The sequence below is a fragment of the Nyctereutes procyonoides genome, unplaced genomic scaffold (assembly GCF_905146905.1).
Source record: "Nyctereutes procyonoides isolate TBG_1078 unplaced genomic scaffold, NYPRO_anot_genome, whole genome shotgun sequence".
Lineage (NCBI taxonomy): Eukaryota > Metazoa > Chordata > Mammalia > Carnivora > Canidae > Nyctereutes > Nyctereutes procyonoides.
In genome coordinates, this window is record NW_026575042.1 from 37374842 (window position 1) to 37396997 (window position 22156).

Here is a 22156-nt window from a genome sequence, read left to right on the forward strand (position 1 = left end):
ATATATACACTTGAAATTAATGAATATTGTTCTGTTGCCTTTTTTTTCCTGAAAAGGCATCCTGTATTTTTATTCTCAAGTGGTGAATTAGTTCCTCTTTATCCACATACTACTCATGTTGGTTACTATTCATGTCTTTTAATACTTGCCAAATAGACTAAAACATGATTTTCACTGTGAGTTGTGTGTTGTTTTTTTTTAAGATTTTATTTATTTGTTAGAGAATGAGCAAGAGTGGGGTAAGGGGCAGGGTCAGAAGGAGAGGGAGAAGCCGACTCCCTGCTGAGCAGGGAGCTTGGGTGCAGGGCTCAACCCCAGGACCCAAGATCACAGCCTGACCCGAAGGCAGACACTTAACCGACTGAGCCACTCAGGTGCCTCGATTTTCACTGTTAGTATACATTTGTTTAATTTTGGGTGCAGCTACACCCTCCTTCATGTAATGATTTGCCATTTATAGATCTCTTCTGTGAATTACCTATATATATTCCTTTCCTATCTTCTCTTTGAAAGGCCTTTCTTATTTCTAGGATTGCACTGTTTATTCCTCCTCACGACATGTCATCATTAAATGTATTCTATTTTTCTTGCTCGTAAAGCAGAATGTTTATTTTGAATTATATTAACTTGCCATTTTTCTTCAGCACATTAAAAAAGGCACAAGAGTGAAACTATATCCTTATTTTACTTGTTTGCCTGTTATATATTCCTTACTGCACAGATAACTAGGGTTGCTGGGAAATAACAGGATTTGATATAGCAAGCAAATAATACAAAGCCTGGAAGGCTGAACGATGAGGAGGTGATTGGGATGCATGAAATCATAGTCAACAAGTTAAGAGGGGGAAATATTTACAGATTTAGTGGAACATTTACAAAAATAGAAGACATGACCTGATGGGGCTGATTTCTTTTGGAATTATTTTGTCTGTTCAGGATACTGTGAACCACTCCATGTATAATACAGATATAGTATCTCAAATTTGTTTAGCATACTTTGATTAATTGGGTCAGTTCTACCACTCTCTCCCCACTTAAAAAAATATGTTTTATGTCTGTGTATATATGTAATATACATATATTAACATTAATGTTTTTATATTAATAACTAATCACATATTTAACCATTTTTTAAGTGCTTGTACCATATTTACTCAAGTATGTTTAATTTTACCTTACCATTACATAAGCCTTCCAGCCTTATTCATATGTTTTCAAGCATCAAAATCTTACACACACACTTTTTGTTTTAATTGGTGAATTAAAAGTATTGAGTTAGGGTGGTAGGTGGGGTTTTTTTTTGTTGTTGTTGGAGGTTGCTTTACACTTGAGGAACTGTACGCTGAAGTTTGTCTTTTAATGAGTTAATGCAAAACATATTTCAGAATCTTCATGGAAGAAATAATGTAAATTAACCTTATGTTACATGAGAATGTCGCTAAGAGTTTGTTTTTAGATTTCTCTAAAATTATAAAGATAATTTACTTGTTTAAATCTTACGAATTATGCAACATGCTTATTGATAAAATTTAAATCTTTATTTTAGAGCAATATACTTTGCTGCTTATTCAAACTGCAAGGAAAAGTTGAATGGTATATTTGATCCGGACTCTACCCAGGTACACATGATTTCAGCTGCAATGGCAGGTATGAATATATAATATTAAAAAGCAAAACATTTTCCAAAACTTAGAAGCTTAAGTTATGATTTTACAATATGCAGTTAAGTCCATTAATGTGCTTTTCATTGATTAGCATCAACAAACATTCTTATATTTATTAGTATGCAGTAAATTTGATCAGGATATATACTTAAAATCTTTTATCAGTTGGCATTTTTATAATCAAGGGTTTGTGATAGCATACAGGTAATAAAATATTTACATTGTCTTGTGTAGTCCACTGAATAGTCAGTGGTCACTTTTAACAGTTTAAAGAATCCAACCATAATTACTCTATAAATAAGTTATGGAGCTGTAATTTACTCTTCTCTCCTCAATTTCTGTTAGTGCCTTTTCCCTTTTTGCTGCATGTTTTGGCTTCTGTCTGAAATGTGCCGGCAGTTCTTGGTAAAGTATTCATTTTGTCCTGTGCTCAAATGCTGAAATTTTTGTGATGTATTATTGATAACTGAGAGTTACTGTAATGTATGTATTTTTGAAAAATATGTTTAGATTCCATATAAATCAATTAGATAGTACTTGAAATTTAGGCACTGGCTATGTGTACATGCTTGCTATAGAAATGTTTTCCAAGGACGCTTCTCTCATCATTGTTGAGCATATATGATTCTGAATTAAAGCAACTAGTTCTGGGCCTCTGTACTGCCTTAAAGATAAACTAGGAATTGATTTGACCAGTCTGGTTCTGGAATCATTTGTTGCAATGCGTGTTAGACAAAGCCATGACCTTTGGTTCATTCTCTGCAGTTTTCTGAGATGTGTTGTATATTTGACCATACCTCACATTTGCAAATTATGCTATGACTATAAAGCAGATTATTACTACTTTCATCAACTGTTGAGCAATAAATTGTCAATTACATGTTTAATAATGAGTGCCTTAAACTGTTAACCATTTTCTGTTTAGAAATAAATTGGATCAATTTGAACCACATACTTTAACGAACTAAGTGTAAGTTGGAAATAACTAATTTCTGAAAGGTCAATAGCTGTATAATCTACAATATACCTCACAAATTATTTTCAAGGGTTTTTATGTTTGGTAACTGTTGACTGACTCGTTGAAGTTTTAAAGATAAAAGGTAAAAACCTTAGAGTCAAGTTGGTGAAATACTGTTATGTACCCATGAGGAAAGATCTTGGGCAAGTTAGGTAATTCATGCGAGCTTTTCTTACCTTATCTTTGGAATATAGGTGGCTCTACAAAGATTTGGATTTTGAGATTTAGTTCCTTAGTACCGTAGAGATCATCTAATTACAACTAGAATTTTTTTTAAATATACTTTTTTTAGACATTGAGTACAGATGATTTTTCCTCTACAAATTTGAGTGGGTATAAGGTAAAAATTAGTGGCCAATTCCAAACTATATAACTGCTATATTGGGATCTTTAAGAATATATTTCTGGATTACCCGTGTTTATTTTGTTTTTTAACCCCAGAAAATTATTAAAGAAATGTTAAGCTTTCTTTTTTTATTTTGGAAGACTTGAAGTCAAGAAAGTAGATGAGCAGTCATTTTTAGTTAAGGATAGTTGATAGATATTCAGTAATGCAAATTTAGGGTTTTAGAATATCTTAATTCACAATGGAACATCTTTTTTCATTAGAATATCTCATCGGAGTTTATTACTATTTATGTATCATGTTGCAGAGAATTTCAGTGGAATTGTCATTTTACGCTTTTTTTCTCAAATGTGTACAAATGTCAGCTCTGTTTTTATCTATACGTTGATACTATTTTCTAACTTGAATTCCTTGAATTTTTGTAAATTGATGGTCTTATTGTTCAGAGATTATTGCACTATATACTTATTATGTAATTTGAAAATACTTCTTCCATTTGTTTGCAGTTACATTTTTCTAAGAATTATGCTTTCAGAGCTATCTTGCACTATTCATGAGCATTAACACTTAGCTTTGCAGTTTTTATACATAACTACATGGTTGGTTAAAACTGAATGATCCCATGCAAAGTCATGAAGGTAGCCTTTTGCCCCCCTTCATTCTTGAAATAATCTAGACCGGATTGTTCTGGATTTTCTTCAGGATCATTTTTAGAAGTCTTCTAAATATGAATTGGGGGTGCAAAGTTCTTAGAGGGAGTCATGTGAAAAATCGTTTATTAACGGGCTATTAAAAAAATGCTAACCTTGTCACTTTAGTATCAAAAAGTACAGTGAAATAGACTGTTGAATGATACTGCCTGCAAGATTTTGCCACCTCAGACAACACATTAAGTACTAACAGATCTTGTACATAATTTTTATTCCAAGTAGCCAGTTGATTTTGCATTTTATCTATATGAACTCAAGTGTTTAGGTAGTAAAACTTTTTTCTCAGAATGACAGTTTATTTAAAGTGGATCTTATTTTGGTTTGTTGTAGTGTTTTAGGGTAATACTATAAGAATTTATAAACCTAAATTTAGAGGAAAAATTATTTCCTGTTATAAGACTATTTAATAAAAATTAAGTAATGTTGACTCTGTTTTACCTGCATTTTTCTTTTTCCTTCCCTACGTGTAACCTTTGTTAGGCTGAGAGTATTTGTTTTGTTGAGGGTATTTGTATGTTTTGTATGTTTTGGTTTAAATGAACTTGAATATCCCTCTCTATATACCTATTTTTTTGTATACAAGTGTGTATACAAAAAAATAGTATGGTTTCTTTATAGTAATTCCCAGTTTTCAAAAGTTTTTATCTAGAATATACAGACTTTTATATACAACATTATAGATTTAAATGAAAAGAATTCTGATTTTTATTAGATTATATATTCAGATAGTTATTGCTTAATTTTTAAAATACCAATAATGTAATCATTTAACATTTACTACATACCTAGTGGGTTTTATTTGCTTATGGCATTCACTGTTACTTTTCAGTAATACAGTAATTCAGGATACATTTTTCTATTTGACTTAAAGTTTATTACTAAAGGTTAAGTTTTTACTCGTTAAAGAGAAAATTTATTCTTGCCTATATAAAATACATTTTTTGATATTTTATTTGTCCATGGCAGTGTATTCAGCCAAATGGATGACTGGACTGATGTTTTGTGTGTTTGTATATAAACATTCTTCCTGTTTTTTGTTTTGTAGAACACAAGAAATTAAATACAAAATAATCAAAATACTCCATAAAAATGGATGTGCAATATTATTGGCCATAGTGCAAAGGTGAAAGGTACTATTGTAGCAACATATATTTTATTTAAAACAATTATAAATAATTACAAAATGTTACTCAAATATTCTGGGTTTTTTTTTTAAGATTTACTAAGACAAAACAGATTTACCAAATAAGCTGATAAAGTATAGAAAATTTGATTTCACCTCTGATCATGGTAGATCATAATGATTAGGAAAATGGGATATGATAATCCCTTCTAAATATTTTCTTAGATTCCCCATTGACAAGGTTAGCATTTTTTTTCTTTAAGGCAAAATTCGTCTTTTAGGTAAGTATTGGACTCTGAAACTGCTGCAGATGGCAGAAATTTCAGTACTCGGTGCATTTAAAAAAAAAAAAAACATTATCACCCATTCTGATATTCCTTTTTGTTTTTAGACTTAAAATTTTCAAAAAAGGTAGATCTCACAGTAAATATTTCTGAAATCCTTCCAATGGGATTCATTTTGTACACATGTTTCTGATGAGGTCACTGCTTGTTGTTATGATACAGAAAAGCCTGTGTCTATTTTAGGCATTTACTGTACATTTCTCCCGAGAAAAGAGTGAGATCGTGTCATCTCATGCTCCCCATCCGCAGGTCACTTCCTGTAGAAATATGGACTAACTTAAACCTCGTGAGTACTGATCTGAGCATCTCTTGCAGCCTCTAGTTATAAGAAACACACCCTGGGAATTTATAATAGCTGTGGAAGTAATAGAAAGCGGGAAATGAACTTTGATTTCCTGAATGTGTGTGCGTTCTGAGTATTTTATAAAACTTTTAATTCTAATCCCTTTAGAATATTCCTTCTAGAAGGAAGAATGGGGTAACTTTTCAGTCATTGTGTAATAAAAGCCTGGGGTCTTCAGCTTGGCCATAATAGCCTTGACCTCGAAAGAATTTGATGACAATATTTAAGATATACATAGTATAAATGGTATCATATCATCCTACAGCTTTTAGGGAAAATAGTAGTTCTTTTTGCTTAGCATAACATACTTTAAAAGTCTAATACAGTACTTTACATTCTCTTGTCTTAGCTTTCTACTTTCTTGCAAAAACATTGATCTTAACACCTACCATTACTTTCCAATAAATGCAGGATAAGAATATATGGGATATAAGCTGTTTTAGTTTATTTGTTTATTTTTTTTATTTTTTAGTTTTAATGTATTTCTCTTAGGTTAGGTGGGTTTTGTTCTTAACAGAACTTGATGAAATAAAAAGTACTGAAAATGCAATACTACAGGTATCACTCACTTAATGAAATAGACATTTTCAGCAAGTTTCCTTATAAGCAGGATTTGTGTTAATCTGGTTACATTATCAGATGGAGTCTTAGATGAAGCAAAACTTTAAAAGCCGCATTTTGAAAGTTTTAAAAAAAAATTTCTAATAAAATTCTAACCTCACTGCTAACAGTATGGCCGCTAAACTGCCACTTTGCTTTAACTGACTGGAGCAATAGTAATTCTTCTTAACCTATAGAGAGATCCTTCATATGCCTCTAAGTCAGTTTTAATGTTTAACAGGCTGCTCAGAATACTAATATGAACTAGAATATTATCAAAATTTCACAAAATTTAAATGCCAAAATAAAAATAAGTAAATTTCTAAATTTCAGGGGAACCATTGCCAGTATCTTTGTATATGTTTGTCTTAGAAGTAGGAAGATCCATTTAGCTTTGGCTATTGGCCAACTTCAAATTGCCTTTCCATATATAATTTAGTGGTAAATTTTTGCTTTTTTGCACTTGTTTCATTTCTTGAATTAATAGACTATATTTTTATAAATTTAATTAGCTTAATAGTGTCTGGTTAGTTTATTAGAGTATGGTTAAAAGAACATAATAGCAAAAAAAAAAAAAAGAACATAATAGCATAAAATTCTAGGACCAGATTTTAACTGGTAAAGACCAATAGCTAAAAACCTGCAGGTCATGCCTAGAATCTGTCTAATATAATGGTTTGCTGACATCTAGTCTAGTGTCTTTATTAACAGTTAGCTTATTATTGGGAGAGTTGAGCCAGAACAACTCTAGAAGGCACAAGTTATTGATATTAGCAGTTAGTTATAGAGGGATAAGATGACAACACTCTCACTTAACCTGAATTTTAATATATCCTGTTCACTAGATTAGTTTGTATTTGGAAATGAATTTTAGTTAAGTGAGAAATACCTGTTGTTTGCGTCCTGTCATTGTTCATTAATATGTACAGAGAATAATTTAAAATTTTATTAATGGATATTTGGAAAATTCATTTCTAGTAATATTTATAAATATTTATTGCAATATTTTAAAGTTTACATATATGGAGTCTTTTTCAGCCCTTAATTGAGGAATTTTGTGACTTGGAAGAGCATTAAGCTTGGATACTAAGTTTTTATTGTTAGAAATAGAACGTCTCTATTTAAAAAAAAACTGATGCTTTTTTCAAATAAAGTATGAAAGATTGACATTTTTACCTAGATAGGCTTTTTTTTTTTTTTTTTAAGTTTGGTGTAAGGATTCCCAGTTTTAGGCTTTCCAATTTAATGAAAAGCAATTTTTTTTCTTAATTTCCACAAGATAATTAATAAAAAACCATTGTGAATAATGGAGAGTATTTTGTTGCCTTGTGCTGCTTAGCAGCCTTTCCCTAATAAACCCCCTAATATTGCCATATAGACATTTAGCTAATACACATATTTAAGTTTAAAAACAAAGAATTAATCTAATTAGAGGTACAGCCAGATTACTGATGTCTGGTGCATATTTGCTTTAAAACATAATTTGAATGTATTTGAGTTTTTCTACTTAGGAAAATGAAGGAAGGTCAAGGAAAAAAAATTTTTAGCTTTATCTCATTTAGGCCAGGTAAGGCAGGAAAAATATTTTCCAAGTAAAATATTTAAATGGATCTAACAGTTTCACATTTTTCTTCTCTTTTCCTTTTACTAAGAATTTATAATGAAGAGAAACTCTTCTTTAAAAATGTTCCTGATAATCTGTCCAGCACTAAATTTTTATTATTTTAATACTGGTGCATACAAAATTGTTGGTCCCATACTAGTTTTATACATATGTATATAGTATTAAAAGCATTTGAGAGAAACGGAAACTATAGAACTATTACAAAATAGTAAAAGGAGTTACCAAACCAAATTTTTACTCCATCTATCATGTTTTATAAATAGATTCAGTTTAAGCCTCCCTTTGTGAGACACCTGGCTATTTCTGCAGTGTTAAAACAGTGGATTAAGGGAATAAAATTTGAATTAGCTAATTATCTGACATTACGGAAGGGAAAAGAACCTATGAGACTAAATTCTACTTTGTAAACAATTTGATAATATTTTGCATTTTAGATACACCCATAATAACATTGAAAGCCAAGAAAGGTTTATGATTGGTTCTGCACTGTATGTTAACTTAAAAAACAAATTATTTTTTAAGTGCACCATAGCATTTTTCTTCCTGAAAGAACTTAATTCATATTAAATGTGCCGGTTATATTCCATCTTTCTAAAAACAATGTGCTTCACCTGCCTATTATTTGATAGAAAGTATTAAATCAGTTAAGATCCTTAGACATTTCTGCATGTAAGTTTTCACTGAATTTAAAGGCCAATTGAATAAGTATAGTTTGATGTAAGTAGTTCTGTGAAGTTTGTGTAGTGATCTTAAATGTTCACAAGCAGTATATTAAAACCCAGTTTTGTATAGATGAAGCAATCTTCATAAGTTCCCGTTATCAAGATTGCATTTCATGTGCTATTTTTCCAGAACAGTAGGAAGACAGCAAGTAAAAGATCCATGCTAGTCTAGAAACACTGCTCCAGAGATCTTAATTTACTAATTAGAATGAGCCATTTTATGAAACCACCCTTCTGCAGTGATAGTACATAGTACTTAAGTTTTAAAGTAAACTAGAACTACCTTCTACTCTGAGTTTCTTCAGTGTCTATAAAAGTGAGAGGGAAGTTCCAATTTGTAATTTTTCAAACATTTGAGTTTTTGTATGTGTTTAAGTGGGTGAAAAACAGATCTGTCCTATTAACCCTAACAGAAACCTGACTTCTGTGATACTATTATTTTAACAGTATTAGTAAGTATATGTTTATGTGAAGCATTCATAAAGGCAAACAGCAATCCTTTCTGTTATACAGCCAACTTAAGATCAAGTATAGTATGTTGACCTTTAGGTAAAATACACTTTGAACATAGGGATTTGGACCTCAAGTAGCTGTTTTAGAGTTTGCATGCTAAAAAACCCTAGAATACACAAAATTTCTATATATTTGTCTGTAGAAATGGGTTTCTAAATTTAGCTTAGAGTATAAAGAGCACCCCAGAGAATATTCTGAATATGTTGAGAGAGGAATTTATATATAATCAGATTTTGTTCTTAAAATTTTTTAGTTACGGTCAAAATTTGAGAATGTAGATTGGAAATAAACTACAAATGTTCATGGTCGTATGTGTTTGTAAAATTGTATAGCATACATCAATTAATAGTTTAAATATTTATATGCATTTTCTTTAATATAGATTTATGTGATTTTTAAAACCTTAGAGTTAATAGTGTGTTCTTCATTTTTACCAGAGTTCATTTTAAACATGTTTGTTTAGGTTTTACTGCAATCACAGCGACCAACCCCATTTGGCTTATAAAGACTCGGTTGCAGCTTGATGCAAGGTATGTGAATTCCTTAAAACAAAATTAAAATTGGTTTCAACTAATTTTTTCCTGTAAATTTATAACTGTGAGATATCAGTGCCATGTATCTAGCCATGTTTTTCCCCTCTTGCTGCTGAATTTGTCTTTTTTGGTTTGGTTTTTGAAACTTGAGTCTCCCATCAAAAATAAAAGTGATATAATGGTTGGCAATATGAAAATTTCTAGGGAAGAAAGTATGTGTTGTGTTTTTATTTTTATTTTTTAATATTTTATTTATTCATGACAGACACAGAGAGAGGCAGAGACATAGGCAGAGGGAGGAGAAGCAGACTCCATGCAGGAGCCTGATGTGGGACTTAATCCCGTAACTCCTGGATCACGTCCTGAATCGAGGGCAGACACTCAACCACTGAGCCACCCAGCCATCCCTGTGTTGTGTTTTTAAAGAAAAGAAAAAGAATATGTATTAGCCTAGCTCAAACAGTGATAATTTCACTATATGAATGATTATGACTGGCCTCCCAGCAGTTGAACAATACACATGGTCAACTAGTCTAGCCTAAATCTTGAAGGATGGGCAGCCCCCGTGGCTCAGCGGTTTAGCACCGCCTTCAGCCCAGGGTGTGATCCTGGAGACCCGAGTTCGGGTCCCATGTCAGGCTCCCTGCGTGGAGCCTGCTTCTCCCTCTCCCTGTGTCTCTGCCTCTCTCTCTCTCCGTGTCTCTCATGAACAAATAAAATCTTAAAAAAAAAAAAAAAAGGAAAGAAAGAGAGAGGAAGGAAGGAAGGAAGGAAGGAAGGAAGGAAGGAAGGAAGGAAGGAAGGGAAGGAAGGAAAGAAAAGAAAAGAAAAGAAAGAAAAAAGAAAAGAAAAAAGAAAAGACTAGGAGTATGCTTTAGTATGTTGTGGGGTGGAAAAAAGAAAAGAAAAGAAAAAAGAAAAGAAAAGACTAGGAGTATGCTTTAGTATGTTGTGGGGTAGGGGGTGGAAGTCCTGAGAAAAGTATGGCTTAAAACTATTATTTTTTCACTTAAAATTATAACATAAGCCATCACAAGTTCTTAGGCTTGGGAGTGGTGGGGAATGAGATAGGGTTGGGTAATAGTGAAAGGTTGGTTTAAAGATGCCAATTTATAACCATGAAATCAAGAACAGGGCTGATATGTTTGCATATTAACCTTTGGGACTAGTAGTATTTTAACTTCTAATGAGGAAGTCTCTGATGGCAGAAACTGATTGATTACAGTTGGTTGCATGGATCATTCAACGAAGAAAGTATTCAGTGTTGTTAATTGAGGACAGTAATTAGTTCATATAACTGGAGGAATTTGTAGGTTATCAGGTGGGTGTCTTAATTGTGTTTTTATTTTGTTATGTCAGAAACAGGTTGTATATAATTTATAAATAGATACAATTTTTATTTCTTTCTCTGTAGGTAGCATTTATTGGGAGCATCACAGTGTAAGGTCATATTTTTACAAACTCAAAAATATGTATTTGTATAAGTAAGAGTAGATACACTGTCCTTAAGTAGCACTAAGGAAGTTTTACTGGGCACAATGCTCAATAAATACTTGGTAAGTATAGGGGTCCTCATTCACGGTTCACCATGATACTGACATGAAAGATAGGACCGTTGCCTTTAAAGGATCATAGGAAATTTGACTTAAATTCACACATTTTTTTGGAAAGAACTGAGTGGGTTTGGAAGAATCCCTAAAATCTACAAATATTAGATTAATTGTTCTCCTTGTTTTGTGATGTACATCTTTGGTGTCTCAATCACTCTTTTATTAAGTGCAAAAGAAAGTTCAACTTAGAACTGGATTCAATGATTTAATGTAATGAGAGTTTGTTTTTATCTTGAGCTGTAGTCACAATGTATTTGGACTAAAGGATTTTATTTCTTATACCTACAATACAGACTTCAATGAGGACATGAAACTGAAGATTTAATGTAGTGTATTTTGCATTAGTAGAATAAACTACTTACATGTTACCCATCTAATATGACAAACTTGGGACAAAAGAATAGGAAATCTAAAATGAGTGTTTTAAAACTCTGGTTTTACTTCTTCATGAGTTAAAGAGGATCATTCTATATTTAGAGTGGCATATTTTACTGTATTTTATTTACTTTGTTTAAAAACCTTGACTACTTTGTAAATAAGATTTTTCTTTTTTGCTCTTCAGGAACCGTGGAGAAAAGCGAATGGGTGCTTTTGAATGTATTCGTAAAGTGTATCAGACAGATGGACTTAGAGGATTTTATAGGGGCATGTCTGCTTCATATGCTGGCATATCAGAGACTGTTATCCATTTTGTTATTTATGAAAGTATTAAGCAAAAATTACTGGAATATAAGATTGCTTCTACAATGGAAAATGATGAAGAGTCTGTAAAAGAAGCATCAGATTTTGTGGGAATGATGCTAGCTGCTGCCACCTCAAAAACTTGTGCCACGACTATAGCATATCCACATGGTAAGAGGAGTTGAGTTTGTATGAGAAATTCTATTAATTTAGAAATATTTTCCCATGTCAGCCAAAAGCCCACTTATTAGAACATTTATAATTTTATCGAATTCTGGGCAGCCCTGGTGGCCCACTGGTTTAGTGCTGCCTTCAGCCTGGGGTGTGATCCTGGAAACCTGGGATCGAGTCCCACATCAGGCTCCCTGCATGGAGCCTGCTTCTCCCTCTGCCTGTGTCTCTGCCTCTCTCTGTGTTTGTCATGAATAAATTAAAAAAATATTAAAAAAATAAAATCTTAAAAAAAAATTATCGAATTCCAGTAAAACAAAATATAGTTCTTAGGAGTTCATCATAACAGTGTATAAGTAACTGTTTTAATCAGTCAGTATATATTATAGTAGTATGATAGAGATTTAGCATGGATTCTGGACAGTCACATAGCCCAGAGATTCTAGACAGGTGATGTTTGGGCAAGTTTTAAAAAAAAAAGTAGGGTTATAGATAGTGTACTAGATACTTTATATATAATATTGCCAATCTACAAAAAATTCCTACTGAATACTTACATTCTCTATTTAAGTCTAAGTATACTAGAACATAACCAGAATTTGTCTTCATTTCCAAATGGGAAACAAGAAATGTTAAGATTGAGTTGCTGAAGGGGTCACATAGCTTACTCAGATCACATAGTTTACCTCAGTGGAGGAGCACAGATTTGAAATGGAGTCTGTAATACCAAAGGCCAGCCTATTATAGTATAAGCCAGTTTGATTAATAGATGATAAAATCACTTAAAAATTTGTCTGTAAGATGCTAAGGTTTTTTTAATAATTTTGTTCTAAGTGTAACCTTTTTTTTTTTTTAAGATTTTATTTTTTAAGTAATCTCTATATCCAACTTGGGGCTTAAAATCAAGAATTGCATGCTACACTGACCCATCCAGGCACCCCTGCTTTGGGTTTTTAATCTAAATGCTTCACTTTTGTTACACTGATTAACATTTACATTCATCCTTTTAAAGCTAAGGCTCTGATCAAAACTGTATCAAGACAAATGCGACCAGGCTAGGAGGAAATGATTATTTGCTCTAAAATGTAATTTATGAGTAAAATCAACTCTAATCCAATTGGACTATGAACTTACCTCTGTTTCCTGAGGGAAGTTCCTAACTTCTTTCTTTAAGAAAAGTCAGAAGAGGACAGTATCAGCAGCATAGTTTAGGTTCAGCTACTTTGGGATACCTAGAACTTTGGCCAGCTAAGGGTGAGAGTTTTAGAGTTGTACCCGCTCTATCGCTTCAAGAGAGATGATGTCATTATAAGAAACAGTATTTTAGAGTGGAATATATAAATGGCATGAGTTTTTAAGATAGGACACAAGAGATTTCAAATATTAACATTTGCAGTGAAAATAGTTCTAGGCCATTGTCCTCAGGCCCATCAGGAGTAGTGTGTTGGATAAACAGTCTTTTCAATAGAGAGCTCTGAATTCTTGTCCGAGCCTCTACCCCAACTGACTAAAACCTCTCAGCAGTCTGATTTCCTCACCTTTCAAAACTTAAATAATGACTAACCATATAATCTTTATCTCTGAGAGCTCTAAAATTTTACGATTTTTGCTTAGTTGCTTCCTAGATGGGGCCTTTATCTAACGGCTAGTATTTTGAACATTTTTAGCCTCATGTACAAGAAATTTCATGTTAGTGTCTGTGGATCACTATAAATAGATAATTCTATGTTCTCGTTGTGGAGTCCACTTAAGATCTTTTGTGTTTATTTCTCACTATATCTTTGTGTATTTATCTTTGATATCACCTGCATTCCCTTTTCTATTCCTTCACCTTTTTATTATCACATGTATTCTCCATTTTATCTATATCTAGTATATAACTGATACTTCTGTTTATTACCATTCAGGAACCTATGAAATTTTATAATTAGTATTTATTATTAGTGATTTTAGCCAGCTATCTTGGAAGTTTGGTGGTATTGTAATAAGACCAGTTTCAGTAAGTTGCACATTAAAAATCACTCCTTGTTTATCCTAAACTTTCACTTAAAAACTGATAAATGGAATGTGCTCAGCATTAGGAGGATATAAAGATATCATTAATGTTTTAAAATGACTTTTTCCCCCCCTAAACAGAAGTTGTAAGAACAAGACTACGTGAAGAGGGAACAAAATACAGATCTTTTTTTCAGACACTGTCTTTGGTTGTTCAAGAAGAAGGTTATGGGTCTCTTTACCGTGGTCTAACAACTCATCTGGTGAGACAGATTCCAAACACAGCCATTATGATGGCCACCTATGAATTGGTGGTCTACCTTCTGAATGGATAGCAACTTCAGGCTGCCACACTACGAAGAGGGAAGACCAAAAGATTACAGTGGACCATGCAGTATCAAAGCCAGCATGGTGGACAGAAGAAAAAAGTTTGGGAACATGTAACTATGCCTGAGTGGAAGTTCGGCTGTAGGAATTAAAGTAATCATAATCACATTACTTGGTCTTTTTCAGTAATGTGGGGGGAAAAAAAAAAACCTAGGCTGCCTCTAAGAAAAAGCCTTTAGAATCACTCCTTCCTCCAAATTGCCATTTTCTCTACCATGTCCACGGGACACAGTTGCATTTTGTTGATTTATGGCAGTCAGAGTATAGTGTTTATTCCATGAGCACTTTTCCAGTCTTCTAAACAAAACCATCCCTGATTGTATTAATATTATGACTATCCAAAGATAGTATTGACAGTCATAAATATCTTACCTCTGGCTTCTGTGTAATTCCTGTAAAATTGTAAAATAACAAGAATAAGTGAGAACTTTAGTATTATTTTCCCATTTCCTTGAGAGGATCTGGAATGTAAAGTTAATTATTTGGCATTAATAGTCATGAGTTTTGACAACTAATGAAATAATGTCTAAAGATCCTGTATATTTTTAGCTTTAAAATATTTTGGTTTCCACTGCTAACTAGGTGCTTGATGTTTAGCATAATGTGGACACTTCTATTGTTCATTAACATATCAAGCTCGATGGTAATAGTTTGGGACAGAAGAAACCAGTAAACTGTTGATTCTTGGCCATTTCAATAACTTGAGCACATCCTCATACTTCTCTAACTTTACAATATGTGAATGAATGCAGCTGTCTCATCGTTGATTTATAAGTTATGAACTTGAATTATCATCTATCATACCTAAGTATCATTTTCTTAAAGTAGAAAAAATTCACCACTTCTGAATCTTTCTCTGTTTTCACATTAGGAATTTGCACCTTTGGATTTTTTCCAGAAGATCAAGTTAGATCGCATTTATTTTGTAGAGAAAATGGTAATTTTCAGCTTTGCCCTAATAGGTTTCTTTTTTTAAGGTGACATCATAAATATCTGGGGCTGTATAAACAGAACAGGGGCCCTCTGCTGTCTGAGCAGGTAGTGATCCTAATTAACTAACAGTTTTGTAAATGAACAAACTGCTTTTGACAAGAAATTTATGTTATCCTGATTTCTTAAATAGTAAATTAGAAAGATTCAAGTTAATTCAGATTAAGTGTGCTAACAGGATATAGCTTTTACATTTTGCTGTTGAGTTCAGCTGTACCTTTTAATACTTAAATGTATATTTGTATGGCCCTTATGAAGATGTTTGCTGTGTAATTCTGTTAAGAGACCTTTGCTTATGTATGTTGCTATACTGGTCTATAAAACATCTACAATTAAACTCCAGTGTGGTACTCATTTCAGTAAAGATGAACTGTACGTTTTGTGCAATGGCTTTATCTTAAGAATGACTCTTTGTGAATGCACTTTGTGGCCTTTTTTTGGAGGGGGGATGAGAGTAGGAGAGAATTCCATGTTAAGATTATTTTTTTTAAACATTGGTCATGTATTAGGCAGAAACTATGTGCAAAACATTTTTCTGGGTTTTAAATATGGTGTTTTAGAAGATCTTTAATAATATGTTTTATGTAGTTTGTGTACACTCTAATGCCCCAACACAGAAAATTGTAGCACGTCATTGCAAGCTTTCTCCACTGTCACCAGTGAAACACAGTGCCCTCTTAAATTCCTTCACCTTCTTAACTCCTTATAATCAACAGTAACTGGATGTTTTTGAGGTGCTTCGATTGGAATTTAAAAATATTCCAATCTATTTGGAGACCAAAGGCAAATTCAGTTTCATTACCTTTGGGATTATTCGTACCTTTTATGGTGAATTTTAGCTTTGACATTTATTGTGAGAAACATGCCAAAAAAAAAAAAAAAAAATCATCCAGGGGTTTCTAACTTAAATCTGTAGAGAAAGTCTCAATCTATAGTGTTTGCCTTTTCAGGTGCCACTTATACTGCCTAATACAGTGCCATTTGCCTTGCAAAGATTCGTAAACATTAGTTGTGTCGAATGTAGAACAAATTCCCCTAATCTTAATGATCTCAGTACACCACAAATGATTAAGAATGATATGAAAACCAGCAGCTAAGGAACATCTTATTATTTAGTGTTAGCAAATTCATAATAAGTGTCCTTCAAGGATGAACATATATTCTACTCCTGTTTGTATTTTAGCAGTAAAACTTATGTTGACCTTTAATGCATTATATTTAGCTTTTAAAAGTGAGTCTTTTCTATGTACTGGAAGAAAAGATCTTAGAGTCTTAGACTTTGTTTCTTTGTGCAACAACTGGAAAGGAGCAATGAAGCTGATTTTAATTTTTTTTCCCAAAGCACAATCTGCCATAGTTTACTTTATGTGTGACAGAGATAATTTTAAAAAGAAAGCTATATAAAAGTTGTATATAAAGTTTGTCTCTGAAACACTTCTTTGGAGATTTTTTTTAATTGATGCAAATGTTTAAAAAGAAAAATGCATACTTAAAGGACTGAATTTTTTTAAAGCTGTGTATTGTTTTCATCTATTTTCTATCAAATGACTTTTTATTTCTAGTATAGAGATTGGCAGCATTCTTTGTATTTGTCTGTACTTTTATTATAGAATCTTATCAGGAAATTGAACTTGTTAAAGCAGTAGATACTGAAAGAGTATGCTCATAGAGCAGCAGATAGAACTTTGGTACCTGTGGCTTATAGACAGTTTTCCTAAATTTCAAAGTCCAAATCTGAGAATTACCAACCCTGGGACTGTGGAGTATAATACAGTGCTTTTGAATCCAGGAAAAAAAGCAACTGTATCACCAAAGCTTTGTCTTAATTTTTATTATGTATGTAATTTTATGGAACCAACCTTACTAGATGGGGCTCATGAGTAATTTATTTGTGACTTTGGAACCGGGATAGAATATTGTTTGGTCATTTAATCTAGCCTTTTGTTTCCTAAAACCTAATGCCCATTGTACTGTATTAGGACCAGGTTGTTAAAAATAATGAGTGTTTGCTCTTTTACTGGAGTATACACATGTCAGCATTTTTAGATTTATTGTAAGTCACTAAAAATACTGATTTGAACTTAAAAGATTTAAGTGCTAGAAAGCCTATCCTTTATTCCTTCAGCATTGTTCATGCCTGTCTTCTGTTTACATGCTCTTCTGCCCAGACTATTAGTACTGTAGGGACCCCTTCCTTTGGGGCTGATAAGTATAATAGTTGAGCCTTTCTGTCTACTGATCATGACTTAAACATTCCTAAGAATAAAGGTGTTTCTGAATGATTTAAATTAGAAAGAATTTTAATTATATGAAAATATTTAATGCAATGTGCTTTCTGTCCACTCAAGTCTCTTCTCCATCATGCCCCTTACATTTCTTGTTAAATCTATACACTGCTTTTTATGCTACTCCTTTTAGAAACTGAAAATTCTAGTTTCACTCAGTTTTTATGTTGTTAAACATTTGAATGTGTACCCCTCATATGTGAACAATTAAATTATGATCTATTAGTCATAGATAAACAATCAGCTTCAAAAGAGTTGATATCTTTTGACCATTTCTGTGAGGTTTGCTATTCTTGCATTTTGTGTACATGGCTGTAAATGATGTGCATTTATTCTATTTATGTTAACTAGCTGAATTTTATTTGAATTGTTAAAATTAAAAAATTAAAATATCCTTATGAAAGTATGGAAGTTTTTTTTCCTATAATGTATTGTAATATTTTGGCTTGATGAGAATGTAATCACATTTTCTTAGGGTTATGTGAAGAACAAAAGTGCGTTGCCATTTTCAAGGTAAGTGTCAGGCTCTGATCTGCTAGACATGGTGATATCTATAGGAAACAAAAGGTCAAATTATCTAATTCCCTTGGAGTTCAGTAAGATACTTCTGTTCTGACATATTTTCCACAGGTTTATTGATATTTAGATACCATTCATTTCATGTATCAAAACATCTAATTTGCAAAGAATATCTGAGAAATTTGATCCTTATTAGGTTATTTTGGATACCTCCCTGGGTTGTAATGGTTTTTTAACATTATGACTTTTTGCTAGTTTTGGTTTTAGTCTTTCAGAAAGGTAAGAATATTAAAAGTTAAAGGGCTAGAAACTTTAGAATAACCAAATGAATCCATGTATGATAGGTTGAAACAAGTGACACAGATGTAAGTGTTGTATAGAACCTACCCATTTGGGATCCCTGGGTGGCGCAGCGGTTTGGCGCCTGCCTTTGGCCCAGGGCCCGATCCTGGAGACCCGGGATCGAGTCCCACGTCGGGCTCCCGGTGCATGGAGCCTGCTTCTCCCTCTGCCTGTGTCTCTGCCTCTCTCTCTCTCTCTGTGTGTGACTATCATAAATAAATAAAAATTAAAAAAAAAAAAACTACCCATTTTACATTTTGTCGGTTTTTTAAGTTTTCACAAGTTGTAGCTACCATCAAATGTCACCTAGTTTGTTGGTGAGGAAACCAGGACAAATTTGTCATGTCCCTTTTCTTTAACATAAAAATTGAAAGCTTGTGGCTGGCTTTCCTCTGAAGACTGAAATGGTGAGTGAGATGAAGATATTGGCAAAATATATCAATGGTTGAGGTTGGTATGACAAGCATATTTTAATGCTTAGTGTCCTAGGTTTAAATTATGTGTATGTGTGTTTATTATTGAATATTAGAAGCCATGGGAGAGGAGGCTTTTTTTTTTTTTTTTTTTGCATTGCACAAACGAGCTGGCTACCTTAATATATATGGAATGAGTTCAGTAATTTAAAATCATGGAGTGCTGTGCTTTTTTTTTTTTTTTTTTTTTAAGATTTTTATTTGTTCATGAGAAGACACCAAGAGAGAAAGGCGGAGACACAGGCAGAGGGAGAACCAGGCTCCCTACAGGAAGCTCGATGTGGGACTGGGTCTCCAGGATCATGCCCTGAGCCAAAGGCAGACGCTCAACCGCTGAGCCACCCAGGTGACCCTATGCAGTGATTTCATGTGGTTTTTCAGCAGGCTACAGATTGAATAGACAAGTGATATTTGGAGGAATATTAGTCACAATGGGCTTTTTTTTTTAACTTGGTGTTCTTAGGTCTATGCTTATTTTTTTACACTAGATTTTTCAACAGCATTTAGGATGTCACTGGAATGATGACAAAACAAATGATTTAGAGAAAGGATTTGTGGAGATTGGCTCAGAATGAAACATTGGAAGATAATAAATAGAACGAAGTATATAAATTGGAGCTGTTCTTGAAGCTGATGTATATATAAAGCCTTAGGTTACTTCTGAGGCCACTGGATTTTTTTTCCTTCACCAAAGTGTCTTTGTAACAACATCGCAAGTCAAACTTCACCAAATTCAGTGTGTCTTAGGTGAGTGTCCTCAGTTTTGCTACCTTTGAGCCTCAGGGATGTCATGTTCTCTGGAAGTGTTCTGGTGATTAATTCTTTTAGAAAGACTCAGAAAGGTTGGCTGGAGAAAATAGTATTTAAGCCTTATTTTGAAACAAATTTGACAGGCTGATTTAGAGAGTATTCTTTGCTGAAACAGATGAGAGTGTTCTAGTAGCCCATCTGGGCAAATAACCCATTTTCTTTTATTCTACCTAGGAATTGATACAAAAAGTATCTTGAGGGGCACCTGGGTGGTAGCCTCGCTGAGCAGCAGACTTTTGGCTTGGGATCATGATCTAGGGGTCATGGGATCGAGCCCCCCCCACTCCCCCGTAGGGCCTACACTGGATGTGGAACCTGCTTGGGATTCTCCCCCTTAAGGGTCTTGAGATTTTGAAATGAGAATTCTAAACCTAGTCTTGTTCAAAAGAGCTCATCACATCCCGCTCAGCAGAATTGCTAGAGTCGTGTTTTCTGTGTCCCAGTCCCTCACACTTCCAAAGCAGCTCCTCGACTCTTTCGTGGTCAAAGATAAAAGGCCCACTTTCAATCTCTGCTTCTGAATCTTACCTTTCAAGATTATCCAGGAAGATTGATCTCCATTGATGAACTTACTCAGGTGTTTTTAATGACAGGTTATTAGGTCTAAATTTTCCTAAATTATGTATTGGCTTGTTTTTTGTTGTCCCCACTCACATAAGTTGTGCTAGAGCAACTGGATATTGATATGAAAAGTGAGCCATTACCTCACCATCCTCAGTATGATCTAAAAGCAAAAATGAATGCAAACCTAGGGGAAAAAAGTCTGCAACATTGGAATAGGCAGAGGTTAGAATGTCCACAGAAAGCACCAACCATTAAAAAGAAAAAAAAAAAAACCTCAAAATTAAAAACATCAAAGTAAAAGATGCAGCCACAGACTGCAAGAAAATATTTACAATAGGTCTGAGGGGATATGTAATAAAATATACACACAAATACATAGGCAATTACCTAAATGCTATTTTTAAGTATACGTAAAAATGCTTAACATGGTTAGTAATATGTTAGAACCACAAAAACACAATATAGCCAGTACAGTGAGAAGTAGAGACAATACCAAGAATGCAGAAACAACTGGAACTCCCTGCATTGCTGTTGGAAATGTAAAATGGTACAGCTACTTTGGAAAGATGCCGTTTTTAAGAAAGCTTAAAACTTTCTATGCTATAACTCAGGATTACTACTGGTGGGGAAGAGCAAGGTGGGAATTTACAAGAAAAATGGAAATCTCCACAAATGTTCCTTGCTCTTCTATTTCTAAAGGTGGATATTGAGGGAAAGTCAATTGTAAATTCATGCAGTGAAACCGCACATAGCAAACCAAAAGGCAAAATGGTAATTACTGATACATGCAATATAGATGAGTATAAAAAAAAAACAGATTAAAGAAGTCTGGCACAGAATAGGATACACCATTCCATTTATATGACGATCAAGAACAGGCAAAAGTAGTTTGATAGAAATCAGAATAGTAACTGCCTGGAGATGGAGAGGAGTTGACTAGCAAGGGGCCTAGTGAAACTTCTGGAGTAATGGGAAAGTCCTACTGTTGACCTGGGTAGGGTTAAACAGGTGTGTACGTGATGTGAAGATATATTATCTGTAGACTTAAGATCTGTTCACTTTAAACCTGTTTTTTAAAAATCTAAGTGCAAAGTAGAAAAATGCTGGAGGGAAAGTAAATTTGAACGGTGCATAATGAAATAAGGCTTGAGGTCCTGGAATTATCAAAATATAGTTCATAAAATAGTCATGCTTAGTATGTTTCAAGAAATAAAATGGAAGTTTTAAAATTTCTGATTTTGGTATCAAGTAAGTAGCACCTCTGAGCTATTCACCTCCATGACAACTAGATCTCAGAACATGCTCTTTAAGGCCTAGCTCACACAAAGAAGGGTTCCCCAATGACCTTCCCCTTCCCTTCCCCAATGCCAAGCCCAAAGCCAAACAATTAGAACTGAATCTGGATTATTCAGGATGGGGACTGATGCTAGGGCCTAGATCTCCAGGAACAATTATATCTGGGGTCTAGGCCTGCAGAGCAGGGGCATGAGCAGACTTAGGTGCTCCCAGGATCAAGGGGTACTCCCCAGGATACTAATACAATCAGAATCAAATCTGGGAGGAAGCTCTCCAAGTTAGGTCCACAGACTCCCATAGCCTTAATGATTACCAAACACAAGACCTGCTGCCACTGTGAGCGATTGCAGAAACATGGGAACAACAGATCTACCCCGGCAAGGACTTCAGAGAGAAAAGAGTAGCTAGTAGTTGTAATTACAAAGATGAGCCTACACTGTGAAATAAGGAACGGACAGATAATAGTTAACCATAAAAATGAAAACTAGGGCAG

At 33.6% G+C, this 22156-nt stretch overlaps 1 protein-coding gene across 1 annotated transcript in view; it reads left to right on the forward strand.

The window, feature by feature from the left end:
• SLC25A36 (solute carrier family 25 member 36) overlaps positions 1-18053 on the forward strand; it is a 37211-nt gene extending 19158 nt beyond the window's left edge. The window contains exons 4-7 of the mRNA XM_055321139.1: positions 1547-1647; positions 9471-9537; positions 11713-12002; positions 14139-18053. Of these exons, the coding sequence (XP_055177114.1) occupies positions 1547-1647; positions 9471-9537; positions 11713-12002; positions 14139-14332 (652 nt within the window). The 3' untranslated portion in view covers positions 14333-18053. The remainder of the gene's footprint in view (positions 1-1546; positions 1648-9470; positions 9538-11712; positions 12003-14138) is intronic.
• The last annotated feature ends 4103 nt before the right edge of the window (positions 18054-22156 follow it).